The sequence below is a fragment of the Chelonoidis abingdonii genome, chromosome 2, assembly GCF_003597395.2.
Source record: "Chelonoidis abingdonii isolate Lonesome George chromosome 2, CheloAbing_2.0, whole genome shotgun sequence".
NCBI lineage: Eukaryota > Metazoa > Chordata > Testudines > Testudinidae > Chelonoidis > Chelonoidis abingdonii.
Window position 1 is genome coordinate 300,102,871 of NC_133770.1, and position 18,653 is coordinate 300,121,523.

The window sequence follows — 18,653 nt, forward strand, 5'->3', positions numbered from 1 at the left end:
CTCCCGCTGCGGCCGCTCCTATTGGTGGGCGCTCGGGGCAGGCGGGAGGTTTGCGCTGGAGCCGGCCGGACCGGTGCGGGTGAGTCCGGGGTTTCACTACCCGCTGGGTCGTACCGCCGAGCCCGGACGCCTGGGTTCCTCCTGACGCGGGGGGAGGCACGTGCCCAGGTTCTTCCGGGCTTTGGAGGGGGCTCCCCTCAGGCGGGGGCCGAGCCCGGACGGCTCCTCTCAGGCCAGGCGGGGGCCAGTCCCCGGGCGCCCGGGCTCCTCTCAGGCGGGGGCCGGTCCCAGTTCTCTTGCCAGCTCTGCCACGGCCTCGCTGTGTCACCCTGGTGAACTCGCTCGCTCCGTGCCTCAGTTTCCCCTCCGGAAGGCGTGAGCAGGTCCAGAGGGCTTTGTGGAACAGTAGCTGTAAAGCGGGTTTCCGTAGGGTGCAAATTCTCCCCCTCTTAAGCCAGGAGAAACCCACTGTGTACTGGTGTCTTGCTTCTGGCAACTCCGGATCAAAGACCCCTGGATCCGTACAAGGGGGTGGACGGACTTGTCATGAAGATGCTTGTTCTGAGTTGAAGCCGCGATAAACTTGTAAATAAAAGACTGGAGGGGTGAAGTGCTTATCCTGCCAGAACCCACGTTAGAATTGGGGTGAACTGTGGTAAGCTGATCACTAGGTGTGTAGGTTCTTTCACTGTTTGAGTGTTTTCTCTGTAACGCTTTTTACCGTAAGAGTAAAGTAGGCTTTCTTAGAAAGCTCTGTGTGATAACTTACAGCTGTAGCAACCCTCTGTTATCAGTTTCTGAAGAGAAAGGAAGCAGGTCTGTTTAGCCAGACAGTCTTTATTGCAGGGATTCTCGAACGGGGGGTTGGGACCCCTCGGGGGTTGCAAGGTTATTTCATGGGAGATCATGAGCTGTCAGCCTCCACCCAACCTTGCTTCACCTCCAGTGTTTATAATGGTGTTAAATATATTTAAAAATGTTTTTAATTTATAAGGGGGGCTGTTCTCAGATGCTTGCTATGTGAAAGGGATCACCAGTACATAACTTTGAGAACCACGCTTTGTTGGGAAATACACAGCGAAGGCAGGGAAATGTTCACCCTGAGAATACCCTGCTCAGGCAGCAAAGAGACACAGATTCTCCGCCCTAGAGAGGCATCAGTTGTGGAGCTAGGAGCCTGAGAGTGGGTGCCCTTGCTGAGCCACTAAGGGGAGATACTGATGCAGTTGCTTTGAACTGTGAAAATATTGCGCGCCCTTCTTGAGTGGAACATGAGAGCTCAGTTTGGGACAGGAAGTGAAGTGGTAGACTGCACTAATTTCAAACCATAGTGGAGAGGTATCCAGTTGCCCTATCTATGGAGCACAGACAGCGTGAACCACTTGAGATAGCAAGCTGATTAGCAGCCTTGGTGGCAAGTCCCCACTACATAGCGGTTAAAGTGCAGGTTCCTGCCAGACGCCATCTGCAATGACTAAAGTGGTCAGAGCTTTGGCATTGCATCACACTGTCTTCCCCATGGATGTGCCTATAGATTGGTGCTTGTACGACATCTGCATAGTATTCACTAGAATGCAGTGGGGATATCTGCCTGTTGTTAATAAAACTGCAAATGGCTGGTTCCGGAGAGGATTAATGTGAAGATCTGTGCAATATTTACAGCTGGTGCAGTTCTTCAGAGTAGGGCCAGGCCTTCGGCGCCATGGACAGATACAATGAGGTCAAAGTCCTGCTGAAAAAATGGGAGATGACATTTCTTCAGGAGCACCAGAGGAAACCGAGCAAGGTACCGATGCAGGGATGGGAGGGGATATGACTCAAGGAATCAGAGGTTTAAGAGTAGCCTTGCAAAAGAAAAATACAGGAAAGAGAAGGATAGGTTTAAATCTGCCAATGTTCATCTGTGCTGGGGATTATGTGGTTCTGCTGCTGTCTGCACTGTTTTGAGGAAAGATTAAAAGAGCTAAATCTTTAGCGTTTGGCTGAGCAACACCCTAGCATGTCAACTGTCTGCAAGTTCAAATGCCAAGGAAGGCCAGGAATTGTTCAAGGTGGTATGAAGGAGGCATAAAATGAAGAGTGAGATGACAAGTGTGTGTGTGTGATGTGGGGAATTTAGCTGAATATAGGGAAGAATTGTTAAATCGGTAGTTGACATTCTGAGAGGACAGCCTCCAGGGGGATTGGAGAGATTCAAGTTAACATATTACGCTGATATGGTTTGTCTGGCAGCCCCAGTTGGAGTCGGCTTCCATTCCAATATTCAATAACATTTCATTACCTGGAGTGTTCCCCAAGGCATCAGTCATTAAACTACATCCTCAGTCGAGGTCCTGGCTACCGTCCCCAGGCCCACCAAAAGGGACTAAAGTACCAAGAACCTTGCCATCAATTCATGGGGGAGTGGTTGCAGCCCAAGGACAGAGGGGGCATGTAATGTATTGAATGGTAAAGTAAATGGTGGCCCTAATACAATGTTTTAGCCTACTGGTATCTCTCAGTCTAGCATTATGCTTTTCGCAGAATGTATGTGGTACAATGTTACGTCCCCATGAAAGACTAAAAGGGTGTGACGTGGTTGTGGGGCGGGGGTAGGAGTTAGAAAGAGAGGCTGGGACGTAAGAAGCCAGGTGTGAGGCCTAAGGTCTGCACTAAAGTAGTGCTCAAGCTTTGCTGATACGATGCAAAGAAGCAAAGTTAGTAGCAGTCAGACTCTGCCTGCAGGCTCACAGAACCTGACAAGAACAGGGCTGGTATTACAAAAACACACATTCCTAAGAGAGGCTGGGCGCGGGATACTCACACAAACACATTCCAGAAGGGTGGTACTAGAACACCCCGATACCAAGTATGGTACAAACACTCCAAAGGTAAGGAGAACACACTGACTCCTCCTAAAGATGATGACCTTGTGATGGATGGAGATGTTTTGATCAAACCAAGAGGTATAAGGTAATGGGTGGTGGTTAGCCACTTCAGAGGTTGGTTACTAACCGTGTCAGGGGGCAGTAACTACCTGTGTCAGAGGGGCAATAGGGAACTTGTTTGTATTGGTGTATAAAATGGTACCTCAGAGGGACGTCTTTGTCTGGCCTACGGGGAAATGGAAAGTCCCACCATTCACTGAGCTGCATCCATTGCTAAAGGCATACATGTATTAGTGGTTCGGTAGAGTCTGTGGGATACTAATATCGTGCTTTGTCGACAATAAACCTGGCCAGGTGCCTTTGTGCTTTAATATCAGGGGGTAGCCATGTTAGTCTGTATCCACAAAAACAACGAGAAGTCCGGTGGCATCTTAAAGACTAACACATTTATTTGGGCATAAGCGTTCATGGGTAAAAAGCCCACTTCTTCAGATACTTGTAAGGTAGCTGCCTTCTCTTCACGTACCAGTATATTTATGCTTGTGTCTGTAATTTTCACTCCATGCATCTGAAGAAGTGGGTTTTTACTCACAAAAGCTTATGCCCAAATAAATTTGTTAGACTTTTTAAGGTGCCGCTGGACTTCTCATTGTTTTTGTACTTTAATGGATCTTGTGGTCACTAGGCAGTTCAATTGACATCGGCTGTGCCGGCTGCCTGTGCAGAGCTGGGATGGCACACAGAGAACGTACACACCCAGCTGAACATCTGACAACAGACCACCAGGGCCGGCTCTACAGTTTTCGCCACCCCAAGCAGCGCGCCGAATTGCTTCCGGATGGCGGGGGCACTCTGTGTGCCCTTAGGGTGGCAGGTGCGTTTCCGTGGTGGCGGCAATTCGGCGGCAGCTTCTATGTTTAGCTGAAAGCCACGGCGGACAGCTATACATAGAAGCTGCTGCCAATTGCCGCCACCGTGGAAATGCGCCTGCTGCCCTAAAGGTGCACAGACTGCCCCCGCTGCCCTCGGCGGCAATTCAGCACGCTGCTTGTGGTGGCGAAAACACAGGGACTGCCGCCCCTGTCAGATTGCTGCCCCAAGAACCAGCTTGGAATGCTGGTGCCTGGAGCCGGCCCTGCAGACTACACCTGTGCTTAAAGTGAAGCACGTGCATAAGTGTTTGCAGGGCAGGGCCTTAAGTCACCATCTATTTGTTTATAACAGCCCATTCTTACACATTGACCAATAGGGGGACATCAATGTCCAGGGCACCACAAATGTTTTAAAAGGAAATAATTAAAAGTTGGGCTGCACAGAAAATTGCCTTTTCCTTTTCTGTGTATCTCCCCCGCCCCCCCAAATTGCCCTGAATTTTGTCAAGCAATAAAGCCTGGGAAATGGAAGCCCCAATTCCCTCTAACTGTGCCCAAATGCACGTCCTTTCAAGGAGGTTGAGGCAGTGTCGTCTAGTGGTCTGGAAATTGGGAACTGCTAAGAACTAATCATGGTTCTGTCACTGGCTCCTTCCATTGTGGAGGCACAGAAAGACTCAGTTTCCCCATCTGTAACATGAAGATAATACTTTGCCACTTCTCAGGGAGTATAGAGGGTTACTGAAATGTGTGGAACAGGCTTTGTACCTGAAAAGTGCTATGTGGTAAGAGTTATTAATGGGAATTCTACTGTCATCGTCTGGAGACCTGGCCTCTTACTGCACCTTTTCCTCTGAATTAGGAGCTAGATCGGAATGGTTTCACTTCGTTACCTAGCTCGCTGACATGTAGACAGTGCCTTGCGGTAGGTCACATTCACCAGATGAAAGATGGAGTGAATCTCTGTCCCCAAAAGCTTGCAGCATAAAGGTTTGAGTAAGAACCATGCAGTATAAACATGGAGGGGCTGATAAGTTGTTCTAGCTGGAAAACAATGTGGAACAGAAGGGTTCTCAGGAGTCCTTGAAGCAGGATGCCTAGGGTACTTGATGCACAGGGAGGAGGGAAGGTGGTTCCAAGTGGAAGGGAAAAAGCCTCTCTCCAAACACACCTGCACCTGGGATTAATGCCTAATAGTTTAGTATTTGTTTTACAGACCGATATGGAAGAGGCTCCAGAGGAGACAAAGAGTAAGTATGAGCTATAAACTCCCCAAACTGCACAGCTGCTCCATGGGGTGAGGGGGAGGGTGTGCCTGTGTCACTAAGAAGGATCAGTACATGGGGGGAAATCACCAATGACTGCAAAGGAGATAAGACTTTTGCTATAGCTGTCCCAGGAAACGCTCTCCTTTCCCATGGGTGATTGGTAAGTAGGACGGCTCTCCACCCCCATACAGCTCTGCAACAGACTTTCCCTGTGACCTTGAGTAAGTCATCTAACCTTTCTGCCTCAGTTTCCCCTTCTGTGAACTTGAGATACTGCTGCCCTGCTTCACTGGGACCTATACTAATGTATATAAAGCACTCTGAGATCCTTGGAGGGTGCTAGACAAAAGTAAAATTATTGTTACGTATGTTGAAAGAATATAGAAAACGGGCATTTAAAGTAAAAGTTTATTTAAAGAGAGGAGAACAGTGTTCAATCTTAGACTTGAAAGACACCTCTATGCCAATATAACGCTGTTGTTGGGAGCCAAAAAATCTTACTGCGTTATAGGTGAAACCGCCTTATATTGAACTTGCTTTGATCTGCTGGAGTGCGCAGCCCCCCACCTCTGAGCGGTGCTTTACCACGTTATATCCGAATTCATGTTATATCGGGGTAGAGATGTATTTCAAAGTCTTATTAAAGACTTTAGGCCTGGAAATATATTTTATTTGGCATATGTCAGTAATACTGTATTTCTCTCTCCACTTAGAAACAATGGGGAGCAGGATAAATTCCTGGATTATTCCCATGAAATCGGTTGTAGTTAGGGGCCCAGACCCATAAGGCACCTCAGCTGGGCATGTGGATGACATGTGCTTTGATGGGACACATGTGAGGGGTCGCTCAGTTTCAGCACATACTGCCTCATGCTTAGAAACTAAATCTTAGGGCCCAATCCTGCCAATACTTATACACATGATTAACTTTACACATGGGAGTTGTCCATTTAACTCAACGAGAAAACTCATGTGCGCAAGTTTAAGCAGGTGCGTGTTTTTAAGGTCGGGCCTAAGACATGAAATATGGAAATCAAATATTGTGCTTTGATTTCTCGATCTGTTATGAATCCCAATGGCAGTCATTAAATTTTGTATAAATAACAATGAGGATGATTTTCGTTTTTGTAAATTCAAGCTAGTGTAAAATTAGCTTTCAAAAGTCAGGAAAGGGTCTTTAGACATAATTATTTATGTACAAATCTAATCCCTCCAAATTTAATCTACAGAATCCTTGTTCTTCGGGGAACGGGTGTCTGCTTTCCTCTACTAGTACATTACGGCTTGGGTTTTCCAACAGAAATAAGACCATGGAGCATATCCCAGCTACCTTATGAAATCTACTCTTACAATCCTTATTTTAATGCACAGAACTGTACAGAGAGTATAAAGCACTCAAGCAAGCAAGAGAGCATCAGGGCTCCCCCGAATCCAGCTCAGTCTGCCAGCAAGGTGCTAAAGAAACCCCAGGAGTGGAACAGGTAACCAAGGGACACTTATGCTTTGCTGAACTCAGCAGCTTCTTTGCAGTAGCATCTCTTTCTGGGACCTGATTCTGCAGCTCCTGTGTATACAGAACTTGTGCAGACTTTGCTAGCTCTGGGTGTGGAGGGATTGCAACAATCAACCTAAGTTACGTCGGCATACAGCCACCGCAGTTATTAAATCGCTTGTGTCTGCACACTTGGCTCCTTGTGCTGGCAGTGTGCATCCTCCCCAGGAGTGCTTGTGCCGATTGTACTGTCAATGCGGGGCATTGTGAGACTGCTCCTGGAGGCCATTAACAGTCAATGTAAGCAACACAGTGTCTATGCTGATGCTGTGTCAACCTAATTACACTGAATGTGACTTTACACCATTCGGAGAGGCGGTGTGACTAAATTGCTGTGGAGAGGCACTTGTAGAGTGCCACCTAGCCCCTCCTCAGCCTCCTCTGCTCCAATTTGGCCCCCAGCTGCATCCCTGGCTCCCGTCCCCTCGTGTGCCTTGGCCCATCCCCAGCCTTGGCCACTGGCCGCAGCTCTGTTCCTGGCCTGGGGCAGAGGCTGGAGGCAAGGCCGGGAGTGGAACCATACTTGGCTACGGGCCCAGCTGCTAGCCCCCACCACAGCTTGGCTGCGGCTCTGCTCCTGCTCCCAGACCCGGCCTAGCCTCGGACCCTTACCTCTGTCCACATGTGTCCCCCCACTAGCCATGGTCCAAGCCCCGGGGCATGGACAGGGTTAAGGGGGGGGCCCTCAAGTTTGGGGAGTGTTGCACCAGAGCAGGGGCTCTCAACCTTTTTCTTTCTGATGCCCCCTCAACATGCTATAAAAACTCCACAGCCCACCTGTGCCACAATAACTGGTTTTCTGCATCTAAAAGCCAAGGCTGGCATTGGGGGGTATCAAGCAGGTCAATTGCCTGGGGCTTGATGCCATAGGGCCCCCACAAATCTATATTGTCCAGGCTTCGGTTTCAGCCCCGAGTGGCAAGGATCAGGGCGCAGGCTTCAACCCCATGTGGTGCGGCTTCGGCTTTCTACCCTGGGGCCCAGCGAGTCTAATGGGGGCCGCCAAGCAGGGCCAGCATGAAACCTGCTCATGGCACCCTGGAGGGCCTCAGTCCCCTGGCTGAAAACCACTGCACTAGAGGATGACGGGCTGATACGCACCTGAAGGCCTGATGTTTTCCATCCAGCTCCCTTTGCCCTCTCGGGAGGGCTAACACATAGTACAGTGTTACTTATTAATGTGTAGCTACTCTCTGGCTCTTCATCCCTCCTCCCCCTATCTCAAAGATAAGTGATCATGTGCCTGTGCTCTCTAATTGGCTCCCAGAGAAGTAGTCGAGCTTGGTTTGACTGTTTTCTCTTTGTTCGAGGCACCTGACTCGGGTTGCTGGGGCACACATCTGAATCGAGGGCAGACAGCCCCCAAGCTGAGCCACCAGGACCGTGACACCCTAAAGGCGTCTGCGCAGTATTTTGGAATGAAGCTGAAAACCAACCTAGGAACAGCCATAAAGGTCTGGCAACTCCGTGAAAGGGCGTTTGATGTTTGGGTAACTTGTGTAGCATTTGTGTGATAGGCTTAGGAGAGGAGACGTCGCTCTAGCACTCTGAATGGATTCACTAGACAGAATCTCGTGTGAGGTGGCCAACGTGTGATCCACTGAATTCAGTAATGTTGCTCTCTTCTTTAAGGCAGAAGTGCAGACTGGGTGGACTATAGCTCTTGGGATGGGATGCTCCACAGGAGGCCAAGCTTAGATCAAGAGGGCACATTGCATGCTGGGAGCTGTAGCCTGCAGCTGCACCTCTCTTTAGTAGAGTGGCTCAGCCTGCGTAATCCCCTCCCTTTCATGCCTTCTAGGTGAGCTCCAGGCAAGCTGCCAGTGCGGCAAGAGTTTGATCCTTCCCTGCCTTTCAAAAGGAGAAGCTCTCCTTCTTCTCGGAGACGGCATGTGCCAAAGGCTAGTGTGTGCAGGCGCAGTTTGAAATGAAGCTTGCATGGCAGGCAGTGGAGAGAGAGTCCCAGAGGCACCTCTCAAAGCTGTTCATGGCCCCTTCTCAGAAGAGGAGGAAAATGCCCCACTGCATTTCCAGACAGGGCCCCAGGGGTGAGTTCCCAACAAGTCAAACCCTTGAACTCTGCAAAACCCTCTACGAGTTGGAGGGGCTCAGTTCACACGATGTTGCGGAAGGTGAGGCTGCCCAGCTGGAGTCACATGGAGGTGATCTGCAAACCAGCTGAGGGGTTAGACTGCACCCCACCTGCTGTGTGAGGCTCCTCTTTCATCTGACTGTGCTTGTCAAATTGACAAGGCTGGAGAAAGGGGGATGATACATTTTGGTTGTTTTAGTCTCCACCAAATATCTAGTGAATCTTTGATTTGCCCTTGCTTGGTGCTGTTCACAAAGGTAGTTCTTATGGGCTGGTTAAACCCTTTCACTCAGGAGCTGCTGCATAATGAAAATGAATCTGATATCTGGTGAGATCTCTTCTCTTAGATGTGTTCAGCATGTGTGACTGAAATCACAGGAATTCTCCTTTAAGAGGGACTAATTCCTGCCCAAGGCAAAGTGGGTATTTCAGAAGCAGTGGAATTAGGTTTGGATATTTACTATCCTGTTGTAATATTGAATCATTGGAAAGCTGCCTAAACCAGAGCTCCCGACTCCTTGTAGTCACTAAAGATCTCCTGGCATGTTCCCCTGGAGTAGAGGTGTTACTTCCAGTGTCATGATCAGATTTCATTTGGGTGTCTACATTCTACAGCACAAAACCTTGCCAGCAGGTTCTATTGGATGCCATATTGTTCACTTCCTGTCCCAAAGTTTTTGAGCAGTTTGTTAAAACAACTTCCACGTTCCACTCCAGAGGTGGCTGCATTTCACTAATTGTTGAAGCGATCCCTCTGCGCATAGCTTGTTAATCTGGGCCAAATTCTGCTGGGTCTTGCACTCACGCTGCATTACGAGTAAGGCTGGTTGAATGTGGCCCTTCAGATCCTTTGGGGCGATTGAAAAGTGTCACTCGTTCTTATCAGAGGGAGGTGTCCGTTGAAAGTATCTTTGTTCTCACATCTTCCCTTTAGTGTGAGCAGAAGATAGGTGTCGAGAGTTGATGCGGGAAAGCAAATGGAACCCGTTTGGAAGCCATTGGTGCACCAAAGAACTGCTGCCTGGAGTAGCCGTGTTGCTAGCATGACTGGTTATTCATTGGGGGTTTTTAAAGAGCTAACATTTTCTTTGGGGCTTGCTATAAGTTATATATGTGCTGACGCTACGCTTGAGGCTGTGCAATGAAGCCAGTCTTTGCCCTGAAGAATTGGCAGAGCTGATGGAGGCACTAGGAAGCCCAGAGGAAGGAATACTTTAGAGCTGCTTTTTAGCTGTCAGTTTGTGTCCCTTGTTGTGGACATCCCGGAAGAAGTGATTCTGTAGAAGCAACCTGGATTTGGGGAGGGAAAGGGCCGGGGGAAGCTGGATTCTAAGGGTGTCTGCACATTGGGGCAGTACAGAGAGGAGCAGTGTAGGGCCTGGACTGGGACTGGGAATGCTGAAAACTTACCACCATTTAATTCTGATTGCAGGAGCGTCCTATAACTTTGAGGAAGTCCTTGACCCCCCGAGGGAAGCCAGCTGTGCCCCTGTTGGAGAAGAGCTCTGACAACAGCAACCAGGGTGCATCTCCAAAGCCCCCGCAGATGCCATCGCTGAAAAGCAGCAAAGACTGCGTTACTAATGCTGATCCTGATGAGCCAGGAGACCTCCTCCTCCCGCCATCGATATCGAGGCTGGCCTCCACCATCCTCTCTGCAGGGCTGAAGCCAAGCCCTGAGGTGAATAAATTCCAGCAGTTGAAGCAGACAGTGGCCCAGAGACTGGGCTCCCTGGATCCTGGCTGGCTGGACAGGTGTCAGGGCATCAGGGAGAAAGTAGGGGAGAGATCAAGAGAGGAAAGTGCTTCTACCTCAAATGACAGGAACAAAGATCAGACAGAAGGAGGCTGTGCCCTGCAGGGGAATGTTGCCCAACCTCTGCGTGACCATTCCCTGAACCAAACCACTGGAGCTAGGGCTCAGTCCCTGGAAAGCGAGCATGTTCCACCTCTAGGAAACTGCCTCCTGGGGAGCTGGCAGCTGCAGGAACACCAGGATCCTTCTAGGAGAAACCGGCAAGGAGCTGCGCTGGAGGGGGATGATCTAATTAAAGGGGGTGGAGATGACTGCAGGGTGGCTGTGAAGGATGAGCAGGGCACTAGTGAAACCCAAGGGAACAGCAGGATGGACTTGTCGCTTGGTGCTGCTGAAATCAGCATTGCGAAAGAACGTGTCAGTAAACCCAAGACTCTCCCAAAGGATGCCCATCAGGGAACAGAGCAGGAAAAACTTGGTAACCCTGCAGGGAGGCAGGGAGGAGCCTCTTGTAGAACAGGGGATGGGTCCAGTCAACCCAAGAAGGTCAAAGTGACCAATAGAAAGAGGCAGCAAATGGCCATGGCCAGCAGAGATGATGGTGCGGCAGGCCCAGAAGATGGTGCTGTGGCACCAAAGCGCAGGCGGACCAATGCATCAGCCAGAGACAACCCCGTCTCTGTGAAAAAGAAAGCGAGAGGGGCTGTCTGTGAGCCAAAGCCAGGCGAAAACAACTTGGAAGAGGATGGGGAGGATGTGGAGGTTAAAGAGGAGATGGGAAGGGATGTGCCGATGCTTTCTGAAAACCTCCTTGGAGAAGTCGAAGGGGAGGGGAAGCACAAATGGAGCAGCAGAGCCAGCATCTGCAGGTGGGTTTGGTCTCTTCTGGTGGCTCAGCCTTGAGGTTGGGAATCCAGCAGCCCACAGGATCGTACGATGTAGCCAGAAGTTGTCCTTGTCTTGAGTGTAGAGAGGCAGCCCTTGGAGACTAAAGGTCCCGCCGTGCAATGCTCCCCCCGTTGACCCAAGTGGCCAGGGATCTAGCTCTTGCCATTTCATGGGTGTGTAAGATGGGCAGCTCTTGCAGCATCATCTGCAATTCCTGGAAACCACCTGGCAGTAAAATAAACAGGTTAGGTTCCAACCTCCTTGGACCTGAGCAGTGTCCGAAACCTGTGCTGAAACTGGCCTAAGCTTGTGTTCCAAGGTGCAAGTGCTTTCCCAGTCATCTTCAATACCGAATGAGCATCCTCATGCCCTAATGTAGCCTGCTTCCTGCCAGCAGCTCTTACGGCGTGTGCAAGGCCTATATTTATTTTGAACTATGGGCCAGATCCTCTCTGGTGCGAAGAAGCACTTGGTCTGGCAGATGAGAAAAGCAGTCAGGGAACTAGTTACAGCGCCCCAGTTCTCAAGCTGGCACTGGCATAAATTGAAGCAGCCTAGATACTGCTCTGACTGTGACAGTTGGCTCTGGTCACCCGCTCAGAATTGCTATGGGGGAGCAGAGTTTGAGCTGGGGTAGCTGAGAGGAGTCTGGCTCTGTGTGCTGAGCAAGTGACTAAACCTTCCAGCAGCTGATAGCAGGGGTGGTGCTGATGTAACAGGAGAAATAAACCAAAACCAGGGCAGGGAAGGAAGCTGAGCAGCGGGTTACCAAATGGAAATTGGGAGCAGGGGAGGCTTAGCATGAGATGGTGCTTTTTCAAGTCACTAAACGGCAATTACAAGGGGTGTAGGGTAAAATCAACTTATTAAACCCCGGCCCAGTGTTGTGGGCAATAGAAGCTAGCCTAGCAGAGATGACTTTCCAATCGGCTTGTCAAAGCACCTCCGCATCCCGTTTCAAGGCAGGTGGCACATTAAATATTGACAGAGAGAGAGGATCTGTATCCAGAGCATTTATCGAGATAAGTGCTGAGCTGCTGGGCTCCTTTTGCAGAATGACTTCAGGGGTTCAAAACTAGCTCTGAAGCCCTGAGGGGAAGAGTAGCGATCAGTACTGACTTTCAGAATATCTCCCTCCCTCTGATACTAAGCACGTATTGGGTTCTTTAAACATTGCTTTAAAAATATTCCCTGGGGACAGATTTTTCCCTACCCCCACCCAAATCAGTGGGGTTGCTCTCAGAATAAGGTCATCTTCAGTGTGTGTGAGAGGGGCAGAATCTGGCCCTTCTCTTGGGTAGTCTCATGTGAGTCATAGACTTTAAGGTCAGAAGGGTCCCTTGTGATCGTCTAGTCTGGAACGCATGGGACTTGGAATCAAGGCACCTCGGTTCTGTTCCTGGCTCTCCCACAGATGGAGCATGTAACTTTGGGCCACACTAAAGCCAACGCTTTCAGAAATCTTCACTAATTTTGGGTGCCCCACATGAGACCCCTTGCGCCTGGTTTTTCACAAACACTCATTGACTCTGATTAGAATTGTGGGTGCTTAACCCCTCTGCTCGCCAAGCCAAAGTGTCTCAAGGTGGCCTCTCCAAAATCAAGGCCCCCAGAATGAGAGAAGCAACTTTTGAAAATATAGCCATTAGATTCTCTGTGCCTCAGTTTCCCCTCTGTAAAATGGGGATGATGATATCTATGTCATGGGGGGTTGTGAAGATTAATCATTGTTTCTGCAGCACTTTGAAATCGTTGGATGGCAGGTACCAGGGAAGGGCAGCGTGGTGTAGATTTCATCAGTGGTGCAGCTTTACTACTTGCATTTCAGACTGCTTGAGAAAATGAAACTAGACCTATCCCCATCTCTCGCCATTGTTCCATGTTGCCTGCCTTGATGCAGTCCAGCTTTCATTGCAGCAAGAATGCAATCCAGTGCATCTTCATGGGCAACCTACACGCTGCCTGACTCTATCACCTGGACTTGTTTTTCCAGGGCCCCTCCAAAGAAGGACGGCAACTTTGTCAGACTCAACCTGAAGAAGAAATCTCACGTTAAAGGTTACGCGTTGAGAGGACATCGCCTTCGCAAGCAGGTGAGCCGGCCAATTGCTTGGTGAGTGCTAATTAAGGGGAGGACTCCCCCTTTATAAAAGAGCAACAACCCTCATTTCCCATGTGTCTGTGTCTTTCCATGCTGCTAACCTCTTCTTCCCCATCTCCGTTCTCCTGCAGCACAGGCTGTGAGCAGTTCTGAATGTTTCATTCTGTGCTGCAGACTGTATTTCTGATGGAGCTAGATATTTATAACCTCTTGCTTGCTAGGTTTTGCCCCTTTCATTAAGGGACTCAACAAGCTTGAAATCTAGTCACTTTTCCAAGTGAGTTTAAAGCAGTTTCACTTTCTACCCTGGCTCCTGAATCCTCTTGCTAGTTTCTGTGGTTTTACAGTCAAAAATCGCCCCCCTCCTCTTTTTTTTTTTTTTTTTTTTTTTAAATGTTTCCTCTCCCTGTTATCATGTGAAAGAGCCACACAACTGGGAGACAGTGACTGACTGGGCAGTGGGGCTGAGGAACCATGAGACTGACTGGACAAAGTGCTGCCAGTTGTATGTCGTAAATGAATGGAGGGTGGTGGGGGAAGAAGAGAATCGGTTTTGCTCTCTGATCTCAAAGTTATAAGGATCTTAGGCCCTGATCCTGACAGTTACTCCGAGGGCAGAACTCTGCACCCAGGCAGAGCCCCACTGATGTCACTGGGTGCTGGGGTCTGTCCATGGGGAGTAAGTTGTCGGATCAGAGCCTGAAGTGTTGCTCACAACCACAGCCTGCAACGAGCTTTCAGCCAGGAGTGTGCTGCTGACCTGACGTTGACGGGATCCCTTTGAAGTGTTTGCAACCTGTGCTGTAGAATATGCCATTCTGTCTGACATGCCTAAGGGCAATGATGGAGCACAGAGACCTCACCAGACTTTGGCTTCTTTAAAATCTGTCTAGTTCCTCCTTTCCAAAGGCCACGCGAGAGCCCTGAGTGAGACTCTTAGTGCCTTCGGCTGCACGCATGCTGTAGAATTAGTTTTGGTTTACTTTAGAGAATCTCTCTCTCAGCGAAACATGCCCAGTGTACTGGATTCCAGTAGAAGAAACAGCCTTCCACTAACATTGTGGCACCAGTTCAGTGCTTTGCTGATCTCGTGATCCACAGTCGAATGGCACCGGCTTAATCTCACTGCCAAGCAAAAAATCGTTAAATAACGGGGAATTCAACAGCACAACTTTTGTTTTGTAGAATATGAATATTGTGGTGAATTCTAGCCTGCTCAGATAAGATGTTAAACAGAGGGACCAATCACATGAAGTCAAAGTTCCCAAAGCATTTCTTGCAAGAGCAGTGGAATTAACCCTTGTGTTCTAGCTAAGTTCTACCATGGGTGGCTGCATTCTGCCTCCTTTAATTCCCCTCCCCTCCACTCCACACGGCTCGAATTGGATACAGTTGACTTCCCTTCATGTCCTAAATTGTGTAATGTTGCTGGGTTAAGCACCGCTGCATTTAGCTGCAGAGATGGCTGCACATGTGAAAGGATTCCTGTCTTGTAGCTCTGCTCAGTAGTGAACGCTATCACTGACACACAATCTCTTCAGTTATAGTCCCGTTTTCACAGGCTGTTCTGAAAGGTTCACATTTTAGGGTGAAACTTTGCATTCCTGGTCTCTGCCCAAAGATCATTTTTGTTAGAGCAAGTTCCTGTCAACCATTTTTTGGAAATGGATAGCACTGAAAACAATTCTCCAGTGCGGGGTTGTATCGTCACCTGCTCTGCAACCCTGGGTGCCTTACAGTACTTTGGTGCTGTAGCTCCCAACCTGAGCCGCTCACAAACAGCCTGCCAGCACGCAGGTCACACCCTGAGTGTTTGTGTGTGTGTATAGCCACAGTCCTGGTCCAGCAGCTCTGACCCCAACAGCCCATCAGCAACACAGCATTCACAACCTGGCTTCCACCAGCCTTGGTTACTACTGCCAGGGTGACCTGGACACACTCCCAGTCCTGAATTTTCCCCAAAACATGTTCTCCACTGTCCAGCCCCCTCCTGGACAGCTCAGATACCACAGATCCATTGACCCTGTAAGGGGTCAATATGCAACCTTTTGCATCACTCCAGTTGAAGTAGCAAACAGTTCAGTTTATACACAACACTGGATTAATTTTTTATTAGAAAATAAAACAAGTTCATTTAACTGTAAAGGGACTTTGTGAGTACAAGTGTAAGGCATTAAAGCCAGACATAGTTACACAAGAAATAAAGATAAAACGCTTTCTAGCAGCTAAAATGTAACAAACTAGATCCGGTTCAAGGTAAAATCCTTACCATGGTTCCCAGCAACGTTGCTGGCCAAACTCTCAGGTCAGGAACTCCCCCAAAGTCAAAGGGTTGGTTCTTTTGTCATTGAGTAAAAGGCAGAGAGAAACCTGGGGTGTTTTTGACCCTCACTTTTGTAGTCCAGTTACTCTTTGCAATGCATCTTCCTCAGGGCTATCACTAGATAACATTCCTTGCAGCTGTGAGAACGGAGACCGGGGTGTCGTGGTGAAAGAGGTTCCATGTGGTTGTTTGCTAAAATGCAGATTGATCTGTTCCTGCCCCATTTCATTACCAAAGAATGGCCATGTGACTGGGGAGGCCAGTTAACCTTGATGACACCTGGCTAGAGGCCTGGCTTGTCCTTCCTCTTTGAGGAACTGGTTTACCCGCCTTGCTGCCCCAGGGAGCCTGTTTACTACTTATATGTAAATGGAGGTCAACACACATTTCTTTTTTAGGACAACGGTCACCAACCAGCTGATCGCGATCATCTGGTGGATCCTAGAGAATCTCCCAGTCGATCGCTATCTCTGGTGGTGCAGCGTAGCTGCCACTAAGGCAGACTTCCTACCCTGGCCCCACTCCGCTCCTGGAAGCGGCCAGTGTGACCCTAGGGGCAGAGGGTCTCCCTCTGTGTGCTGCTCCTGCCTGTAAGCACTGTCCCCGCAGCTCCCATTGGCCGGAGAGCTGTGGGGCCGGTGCTTGCAAAGAGGATCAGTGTGTGGAGCCACATGCCCCCCCCTTGTCTCCCCTGCAGGGGCTTGTTGGCTCCTTCTAGGAACGGTGTGGGGCTGGGGTAGGCAGGGAGCCTGTCTTAGCATTGCTGTGCCCGCCAGCGACCAGGAGCCGCCAGAAGTAAGTGCTGCCCAGTGGCATGCCATACCCCATACACCCCGTCCTGCACACCAATCCTCTGCCCCAGCCCTGACCCCCCCTCCCAGAGCCAGCATCCTGTATCCCCTACTGTGCCCCAGCCCGGAGCTTCCTCTTGCACCCAAACACCCTCCCAGAGCTTTGCACCCCTCACCCCTTCCTGCACTCCAACCCCCTGCCCCAGGCTCAGCCCAGAGCCCCCTCCCACACTGCCAACACTTTGGTCATAGCCCAGAGCCTGCACACCTTCCTGACCCCCAACTCTCTATCCCAGCCTGGTGAAAGTGAGTGAGGGTGGGGGAGAGTGAGCGACAGAAAGAAGGAGGGATGGAAGGGATGGGGCTTTGGGGAAGGGTGGGGTAGATTCTGGGTTGCCCTTAGATTCAAAAAGTGATCTTGGGCATAAAAAGGTTGGAGACCACTGGTGTAGGACATCACTGTTTAACAACTTCTGCCTAGTCAGGGCTATGTGGGTTTGAATATGTGCTAAGAACATCACACGGGGAATTCATAACTTTACATGTAATGTTGCTACATACAGTTCATAGTGATGATATTAACCAGTGGGTTATTAGTTTTCAAATGATGCCTCACAAGATGTATTTTGTACAAAGATTATTACAGTAGCATGTAGGGTGTGAATACAGGGGGGCATTCGGTTACATATGCCACATACTATACAAGGTGTGTGGTGGTGGTGTTCATTACTGTGGCAACTATAACACTTGCTTTTCCTGCCTCGTTTTTAATTTTAACTGTGCAATATAAATGTAGGTTTGTGCATTTAATCGATACTGTGGGTAACATACTTTGGAGCTGTTATGTTCATGGCAAATGCACGGAGAAGTTTAGGTAAAAACACAAAATATTTTTGCTGGAAGATTGCAACATAATATTTTAATTTCCTAGAATTCTGAATTCTAACACGAATGAATCCACAAACAGCGAAACAAAGCAGGCTGCTCCGTAGGGCAGCGAGGCGCAACTCACCCCACCTTACTCTAGACTGGCTGTCTGCAGCAGACTGAATGCTCAAGACATAGGTTGCACGCTTCCCTACAGAGTCCCCTAGCCTGCCAGCAGGACCTGGAAACCACTTGCAAACTTTGAGTGACAGCTTGTAATTTTAACACAATTTGCAGTACCCCACAGGGTGCTACCAAAATATATAATAAGCCTTTTAGTGAAGATTTGCTGGAATGCTTAGTGGACTGCTGTGTGCGTGAGAGAGAAAGCGTGTCTAGTGAGGGAGGCGGGGGGAAGAAATACATTCTGATTTTAGCTGAAAGAAAAGTCAGTTTGTTTTTAAAGCGTGGTATGTTTTACACAGCACGTCTGCGAACATGTGATCCACAGGCAAAGGGACCAAGCAGTATAAAAATATCTGGGTTATCGGTTGCTTCTGAAAATGGTTTATGTGGAAGCGCTGATAACCCAGGGAAAGGCTAACTCTTTGGGTGATGATTGTCCTTGTATCACATCTGAGTAGCTTCAAGGACAGGTGAGGATGGCAACTGCCGCTCGGAGATGCTTTCTGTAAGAATTTTCTTTCCAATCTAATAAAAGCAGGAGATTTTCTGATTTTGTTAATTTCCGACCTCGGAGCCTGAGGTGGCGTGTTCCAGTTGACGGGAAGGGTCGCAGAAATGTGCAGGGAGGGTTGGTTGTATTTTGAATCTCTCTTAAAAATAAACCTCTTGTCTGATCGGCTGTTCCCTGCTTGGCTATCGCCTGGAGTTTGGATCTCTTTAGATCTCTCAAACTCATAAAGTTCGAATAGAGCCCCCTGCCCTGCAGCGAAGAGAGACTGAGGGCCAAGGAAATGTTGTGAATGCTGCCTTGGGGATGGGTGCCATGGAGGAAGCAGGGCGTGTTCCCTCCAAACCCTACAGATCCTGGGTACCTATTGGCTAGAGATACTGGCACTGTAGAGAGGGGATGCTGCTTTCTAGGGGTGCTCTTCTCACCCCGCAGGGTCCTAAAGCTCCAGCCCAAGCTCAGAAATCTTCTCCACAATGAAACAGCCCCACAGCCTGAGCCCTGCGAGCCTGAGTCGGTTGGCATGGGCCAGCTGCGGGGTTTTCTGTGCTGTGTAGACACCCTCAGTCTACTTTCCTTAAC

At 49.3% G+C, this 18,653-nt stretch overlaps 1 protein-coding gene across 4 annotated transcripts in view; it reads left to right on the plus strand.

Moving 5' to 3' along the window:
- The first annotated feature begins 43 nt into the window (after nt 1-43).
- RECQL4 (RecQ like helicase 4) overlaps nt 44-18,653 on the plus strand; it is a 45,542-nt gene continuing 26,932 nt past the window's right edge. Inside the window, exons 1-7 of one of the 4 annotated variants that reach the window (XM_032790981.2) lie at nt 44-79; nt 1,663-1,786; nt 4,956-4,989; nt 6,379-6,488; nt 7,870-8,013; nt 10,084-11,276; nt 13,289-13,388. In XM_032790981.2, the coding sequence (XP_032646872.1) occupies nt 1,703-1,786; nt 4,956-4,989; nt 6,379-6,488; nt 7,870-8,013; nt 10,084-11,276; nt 13,289-13,388 (1,665 nt within the window). In that variant the 5' untranslated portion in view covers nt 44-79; nt 1,663-1,702. Of the gene's footprint in view, nt 80-599; nt 656-1,632; nt 1,787-4,955; nt 4,990-6,378; nt 6,489-7,869; nt 8,014-10,083; nt 11,277-13,288; nt 13,389-18,653 lie in introns of those variants that run through there. The other 3 variants (XM_032790980.2, XM_075063304.1, XM_032790982.2) reach the window with 3 other exon arrangements.